The sequence below is a fragment of the Cetorhinus maximus genome, chromosome 13 (assembly GCF_964194155.1).
Source record: "Cetorhinus maximus chromosome 13, sCetMax3.hap1.1, whole genome shotgun sequence".
Lineage (NCBI taxonomy): Eukaryota > Metazoa > Chordata > Chondrichthyes > Lamniformes > Cetorhinidae > Cetorhinus > Cetorhinus maximus.
In genome coordinates, this window is record NC_135891.1 from 33,117,275 (window position 1) to 33,125,626 (window position 8,352).

Sequence of the window (8,352 nt, forward strand, 5' to 3'; positions counted from 1 at the left end):
AGAATTTTACATCCCCCGGGCAGGCATGTGCCTGACCCAAACACGCATGAAATCACACGAGATGATGTCAGGTGAGCGTCCTGACATCATTGCACACTCACGCGATATTTCGCTCGACAGGCACGTGTAAAAGTCAGAAGAGCGCCTGCTGACAATTAAGTGGGCAATTAAGCCCAATTGTCAGCGATTTTCCATGGCCCGTCCAACCTTACAGTTGGCGGACAGGCCTATCAGCTAGGCAGGCTTTACATTTTGGATGAAACCTCATCCAAGGGCAGGATGAAATCTCCGTTAGGATTAAAAATAAAAATAAATATCTGGGGGCTTTTGTTTTGAGGTCTGCTTTCAGGTGCTTGATTGTGCTGCATGGACATTTTTTTGCAGCATTTTATGCTTTATTTTCTTCTTTGGAGGTGAGCACCAGTTCAAGAAGGCAGCTCACCACCACCTTCTCAAGGGCAATCAGGGATGGACAATAAATGTTGGTCCAACCAGCGAAGCACACATTCCTTGAATGCACATTGTTTCATTTAGCAAATTTCTGGCACAGTAATTTGCTGGTATCATTTCGTGCTTGTATCTATTTTTTTGCATGAGACCAATACAACTTGATTTTTGCCAAGTTATGTTTCCTTTTCCCCAGCCCACAACACCACCCCGCCCCCCGCCACCTCCTACCATAGTCTCACCAGATATTGCATCAACCTGCCCCTCGAATTTTAGTAGTACATATCCTGAGCCAGTTTCTGCTGGATTTTCTCATGTGACCGTTGTGCTGCTTTAAAAAAAGCAGGCCTCTGAGATGATGGCATTGTCCAATGAAATTTCTTAAAATGATTAGCCTTCCTAATTATTTTTGCCTGAAAGATTATCTGACTGCATCACAGCTTATTGAAGATAAATCTGTTCAAGCAATAGCTGTGGTATTCGTAATTTACTTAAAATATATAGTGCAAGGAATATAAAATTGTAATAAAGTAATAACACTGTAATAACCTGTTACATTATTTCAATTCTCCTCCACCATGGTTAGCATTAAAATTGATTTGTATCTTTACCCCTGTGCCATTAATCTTCCTCATGTCATGCAGTGAAGTTGTTCTGTAGGCAGTATTCTGCCTAACCAATCCTTGGTATGTCTGAAGAATTACACAGGGGGACAGTATTTTCAGATAATAAGATTGTGAAATAGAATTTCAGATCAATAACTTTATTTTCTCCCTCTAGCTGCTGAAGCAAAATCCTTGCCCAGTGGGGAATCTCAGGCTGTGTTGAACTCAGCAGTTTATAGACTTCTAATTCCTAGGTCCAACCAGCTTCAGCTGCTTCATCAATGACCTTCCTTCCATCATAAGGTCAGAAGTGGGGATGTTTGCTGATGATTATACAATGTTCACCATTCGCAACTCCTCAGATACTGAAGCAGTCCATGACCAAATGCAGCAAGACCTGGATAATATCCAGGTTTGAGCTGACAAGCGGCTAGTTACACTCGTATCACATAAATGCCAGGCAATGACCATCTCCAGCAAGAGATGGCCACTGAGTCAAATCCTGGAACTCCCTCCCTAACAGCACTGTGGGTGTACCTACACCACATGACTGCAGCAGTTCATGAAGGCAGCTCACCCACCACCTCCTCAAGGACATTAGGGATGGGCAATAAATGTTCACCTAGCCAGCAACTCCCACATCCGGTGAAATAATAAAATAGAAATTCCCTGTATCATGTTGGGACCAAATCAATAACAATTCACCATCCCTCTTATTGATCTTATGAAGAGTGGTTCTTGGTACATAGATGACATTGGTAGTGGTGATGGAATGGAGGTCTTATTTTCTGGAATAAGTATCATCTAAAATTGGGATAAAAGATTGGTGAAACTAGCATTAGAAGCTAAGGGAATTACATGGAATTTATACCACAAACTGGCCATTTGACCTAACGGGCCTAAATCAGTGTTTATGCTTCACAGCGGGGTGATGGCATAGTAGTATTGTCACTGCACTGGACTAGTAATCTAGGGTTATGCTAGGGATGGATAATAAATGCTGACCTGGCCGGCGATACCCACATCCCATGAACAAATTTCTTTTAAAAATGAGCCTCCCCTTCTAACTACTTCATCTAACCCTATCAGCATAAAAGTCTTATTACTTTCAGTAATTACCAATGTCAAATTTCTGGCAAGTTATGTATATTGGAGGCTCATAAGAGTTCATACAGGTGGTTGGAACTAGTTCTAACAGTAGACTAACCCATCATTTTAGTACATTTACTTCTGAGAATTTAGCATTTTTTTTAAAAAGTAAAGTTAGGATTCAGCTTTGAAGGTCATGATTCTAGATCATTGAAACTTTATACTCTCAAATGTAATTGAAACCTCTTCCAATAACTTAGAATATTATGAGCTCCAAACTCACTCACATTCGTTCATGGCGAATTTCTTTGACGCTGATATGTTTACTTTTGGTAACCTCTTTAGAGGATTCCTAAGTGGTGTTCCATTCTACATACTGACACTGAGTAATTTCAAGAAAGGCTGTGTATTGACACATATTTGATTTCTAAAGCATCTCATATCCACAATGTCAATAGATTGTCTTAACTTGCTTTGTAATATGTTTTGCATGGAATACAAGCTGAGCACTGGTATAATGAGTTTCATTCAAGCTTCATTGCATTTACTTACGTATTGAAGGTGCCTGGATTGATCTTCTGGAAGTTAGTCCTGAGAGAATCCCAAGGATCTTAATTATGAATGCTGCACAAATTTGCCTCACAGAAGCCTTATCATGGAGGTCCCAAAATAAAACAGCTCCCAAGAGCAGCAGAGGATCAGCATTGTCAGCAGGGGAGATGTCGGGTGGGCCACCTACTTGTGGCCCAATTCAGCCCCTTAAGTGGACTTGGTGAGATCCTGGGTTTTTGGGCATCCATGGTTATCTTTCACTGGGCCTCCTGAAACACTGACAGTGACCACTGATCCTGGTGTGCCGTAAAGCTGTTGGCCTCTGATTGCCTGGCAGCTCTAAACCAGGATTTTCTCCTAGAGAAGATGGAAATCCCACCTGGTACTAATTAAAGGGCCGTTGTCTGAAAAATTAAGAGGGGCAAACCAAAGGTGGACTCGCCTCTGAAATTTAAGCTGGGGCATGGGGAGCCTGCCCTTGGCATATATTCCAGTCCATTATGTATTTGTGATGTTTCATGGAAGTTGTAGTTTCTATGCATTTTCAGTAAAACCGAGGTACAGAAAATTTATCATAATGCATTACATGGATACCAAAAGACAGAAAATTTATTAAAAAGCTGAGGCACAAGTTTTGAGATGGAAAATATTGTACACTTTTTGAAAATCAGTATATTGTAACAGTTATGTTAAAATTGAGAGTGAATTATATTTAAGTTGAGTATTTCTTTGCACAGAACTAGAGGAAGCAGGCTTTTTAAGGACCTTGATGTTGACAGTGGAGTTCGAGCTTGAGACGCTCAGCCAAGCCTGAATCAATAGCACCAATATTTTCAGCAAGAATTACAAATCCACAAATAAGGGGCAGTAAGAAATGCCTTCTATAATCATGCAGACAGAGGATGGAATCATCTCCAGCAAAAGCTGTAAATTCAAATTAGGCGATAGAGCTATTATATAATTTAGAATTGAATAACTGAAGATATTTTGGGGAGGTAAATAATGGGCTAAACTTACACCTCCAAGCTCATCAAGCAGGTGCCAGCACATTGACCACACGTTATAAAACCTGCTCAGTTTTTCATTCTATTGCAGATGAAGTTGAAAGTTCTGTCCAATATTTCAAAAACAGACATATTTGAGGCTGGGATCAAATGATTTATTGCTCTAGTAGTTTGCTCTTTTCTAGCAAATCAGTCACATTTAGAAAGTAATGAGATCATGGTAAACATCACAAGCTACACTTCTGGTCCTAGAATAATAGTGAGTAGTGCCACAGGAAACTGAGCTATAACATGAATATATTTGTTTGCATTAATTATCAGGGATTTCATTGATCTAATAAAAATCGCAAATGTTTTAATTGTAGGTATTCTTTGGGCTGAGGCTGTTTTTCTGGAAGCAAGACCACAAAGAAAAACCAAAAGTGTAGATGCTCTGAAGAAATGTGAGCATGATCCTCATGTCCTCCTAGCAGTGGCAAAGTAAGTTGCCATTTTTTTTGCATAATATAGTAGTAATGATGTATAGAAGTCTCTAAATGCCACTGTTAGCATTGCTGCAAAGTGAACCAATTTACTTCAGTGCTGCTGCTTTTGTAAACGTAGCCTAAATCTGGAATTGGGGATTGACCTGATGCCAGAATAAAATTGAGCATGATTCTTGGAGCAGGAACTTCAAACCATTTCAGTTGAGTCTGGGTTGGTCTGCAATTCTGCTTATGCACTACAGATTAAAACTTGCACAGTCTCTGAACGTGTAGTGCAAATGTACCCCAAGAGTATTAGGGTGTAAGAATTGTAAAATTGACATTTAATGCATTTTTAATATTTTTTCTTTAAAGTGATTAAAACTATTTCATTTAACTTTCTTGTTTGAAACATATCAGTTCTGGTGTGTCAGGGGAAAAAGATTGAAACCATTTTATGATAAATTTGTGATACCATTTAACATGCACTATGTTCAGATTTCTATTAAATGTTTATATTCTAATCTTGGTATACTTTTTTGTTTTTAAAAAAATGACTTGTTCAATAATTTAAAAGCATAAAAATAGCAAATATGGTGCCAAAAATTTTAATTATCAAATCATTTGCATGAAGACTAAATCCATCAATTCTAAACACACACACTGCATGCATCTTTGCTGCTTTGGAATGTGCTCAAAATGAATTCCAATAGTCCTTGAAGTTCATACAACGTCTGTGCGTTGAATACTTCCAAATCAATTGAACGATTTCCAGTTTAATAGGTAATGTTGTTTGTAAGTATTGCATGTATATGTGTTCACTAATAAGACATCAATTTCCCTGCTCATTCTTTCAGAAAAATGGAGACAAAAAGATTAGAAAGGCTGAATCTTCTCTTTATGGAAACCAATACCTTCTCTTTGCTTTCCAATGTTACTTTTCTTTCCTATTGTATTTCAGACTGTTTTGGAGTGAACGCAAAATAACCAAGGCCAGAGAGTGGTTCCATAGGACGGTAAAAATTGATCCTGATCTTGGAGATGCTTGGGCTCTGTTTTACAAATTTGAACTACAGCATGGCACTGAGGTAACTAAAAAGTTATTGATGCAGACAGCAACATGAGAACTGAAGAATTCTGTAATCTACGTTATAAGGAAAGAAAGAGCTGCATTTATATTTTCATTATCATGTTTGAATCTCATTAGGATCAGTATTGTATATTTTTGAGAGCCTTGCATTGGTAGATTGTTAAGTAATTTTATTCCCATTTTGGAACTACCAAATGTATAATCGGGGAATGTGAAAGTGTATTGATGTATGTCAGATGATTTCTAAAGCCATGTGCTGGAATTGGTTACTTGCCAGTCTTCTGGACTGGAGCATGGTATGTTACATGAGTGGAGGAAATAAATCAATGGGAATCCAAAAACCTGCTAGTAAGTTACTGTATTGTCCATTTTAAAAAGCCTTTTGATTGTGTAATACAGAGAAAATGGGATATGGAAGTCAGTATGGCTTAAGGATAGAGGCTTGGAAGTATGGTGAAGATATACTAAACTTGCATTCATTCAAAACTATGGCTTACCCAATTGAAAATAATTAACTAACCACACCTTACATACATACACATACATAACGTTCATGATGGTAAGTAGTAGATGTTATCCTGAATGAAGTTTTGCTGGTGTGGGGAGGATGGAGTAGATATTGTGCATACGTGGTACAATTTTATAGTATAGGATTTTATACAATTATAAAAGTGCTGAAGTAGGCCCAGTGCCCAGCCAGAAAGTTCTTGGAACTTTTACTATTAAGGTGCAAGTTGGTAAAGAGAATAGAGTGTTAATCTGACTGATAGCAAAAGGAATGGTTCTTGAGCGCTGCAAAAGTGCAGATGAAAGTGTATAGCAGTAGTAGAATATGGCACAGTTGGATGAGATGGCTTATAATTTGAGGAATAGACTAAAACTTAAGGTAGTGTATGGTTCCCAGTGAGGTTTTAATATTTATAAATAACCATGTAATAAATAAACAAAAACAGAATTACCTGGAAAAACTCAGCAGGTCTGGCAGCATCGGCGGAGAAGAAAAGAGTTGACGTTTTGAGTCCTCATGACCCTTCAACAGAACTCTTCAATCTTAGCCAGGAGTTTTTAACTGCATATCCAATTGCATCAATGTAATATCATCATTTTTATTAAACATGAATAAAATTTCTTTTAGAAAATCCACAGCAGTTTTTATTGTCAATTGTGTGTAGAATATATGATATATTTAGCATAAACAGCAATTTTTTTTTTGCCACGACTTGAATTACTGATTACTAAATATGTTGTAAAATGTGAATGCTACTCATAAAAACCCAATATGGCCCCTGATTCTGTAAGAGAGATGTATTATTTAAAAGTGAATCTTGGTGAATTTAAGATAAAGGGTGCATAACTTTGTTTCAATGTTATACTTCTGTTGAATGTAGGATAGTTGTAATCTAAAAGTCCCCCTTCAGAACAAAGTTTAGCTCAGAAAACACCTCCTATGACTTAGTGCTGGGTCAAAACTGTTCAGTGGTTCAGAAATGGACTGGACAACTTTAAGTAAGGCCATACGTAGGAATTTGTGTCTTTTCTCACTAATCTGCATTTTGTAACAGATTTGCGTGGATTTTTCAATAAACTGAATCAAAACTTCAAATGCACTCTTTTTCCTGTACAGGAACAGCATGAGGATGTGAAAAGGCGGTGTGAAAATGCAGAGCCAAGACATGGAGAGTTATGGTGTGAAGTATCAAAAGACATCAAGAACTGGCAAAGAAAGATTGGAGAGATTCTTATGCTTGTAGCTGCTCAAATAAAAAATACATTTTGAAATTTTGTTTGAAGATCTAAGTGTGTCTAAACATTGTATTTTCTTTTTTTGAAATAGATTAGTACTTCAGTGCAGAAATTTGTATCTGCTCTGCCTTCCTCTATGTAATTTAATTACATGTAATTTATCCAACTTCTAAGATATTTTTGTTGGGTGACATGATTCCTGTGTTGTGTACAAAACCATTTTTAAAAAATCATCCTAGTTTTATTTACCAGTGGATAATATATTTTTAAAAAACTGATGATTTGATGCTGGTTGTAGTGTAGTAGCTGTTAACTGTTAAAGAGGATAGAAAATATGGCAAATAGATTGATCGTGTTGCTACAGGAAACATGTATAAATGTCAAGAGAAATCATATGTATTTGTTGTCTGAGCAAGTTGTTTAAATTACCATGTTACCTGTAAATGGACTTGTAAGCCTATTCAGTATGAATACTTTTTAATAAAGTTCAAAGTGAAAATGGGAGATTTATATAATTTTTTTCATTTCTGGCTTCAAGTGTTGAGTTCAGAGTATTGACTTGAAATTATGCTATCCCAAATAGGAGTAAAAATGTGTTGAACTTGAGAGGCATTTTGATGATGTGCTCCTGTTACAGCAGTCGTAATTTCCATATGCAATTAACTTTTCCTAAATTACATGGTAGACAATTTTCTGTGCATGGTTGTGGAACCATTTGAAATATAGACTGAATCAAGTGTCTACTATTTCCATACATAGTCATTGCAAACACATTTACTCTAATATTAGAAAAATGCAGGAGTAATAATTCAAAAGAGCATTGCAGGAGTGTTGTGTGCCTTTTGAGCTGCTCTGAAGACCACTATGCGTAGGAGCGGCAGCAATCTTAAAATGCCAGTTTTATTATGAATTGCATGGAACTGATTTATTTGTTCAAATGCACCTGGAGGTTTTTCTGCAGTGAATGCTGAATCCTATGTTGCTACTGGAGGGAGCAACCGCCACAATGATCTAATGTACGTGAAGGAAGCAACAATATTAATAGTTTTGGCCAGGCACAGCCATCGGAGAAGATCCACACCACTTGGGCACAATCATCTCCCCTCTTATTCCCTCAAAGATCCACTTCCAAAGAGAAAGGCCAGACCTGGAACATGGGAACTGAGCAGCAAACAAGTGTCTCTGCTGCTACTTTATACAAGTGGTTTGACACATTGGCCCAGAAGTTGCTGGAGTGTGGCATTTTGCTCTATGTGCAGTTACACATTTTCTTGCGTACTTTGGCATAAGTATAATTTGCTGGAAGTGTAGATAAGGGTGTATGAGGCTAGCAGTCTATCACAATGGCATTTGAGATT

General features: G+C 37.5%; 1 protein-coding gene across 1 annotated transcript in view; it reads left to right on the forward strand.

The window, feature by feature from the left end:
* Positions 1-7,498, forward strand: part of prpf6 (PRP6 pre-mRNA processing factor 6 homolog (S. cerevisiae)) — a 67,052-nt gene extending 59,554 nt beyond the window's left edge. The window contains exons 19-21 of the mRNA XM_078555223.1: positions 4,063-4,177; positions 5,123-5,249; positions 6,876-7,498. Coding sequence (XP_078411349.1) covers positions 4,063-4,177; positions 5,123-5,249; positions 6,876-7,028 — 395 coding nt within the window. The 3' untranslated portion in view covers positions 7,029-7,498. The remainder of the gene's footprint in view (positions 1-4,062; positions 4,178-5,122; positions 5,250-6,875) is intronic.
* Positions 7,499-8,352: the final 854 nt, after the last annotated feature.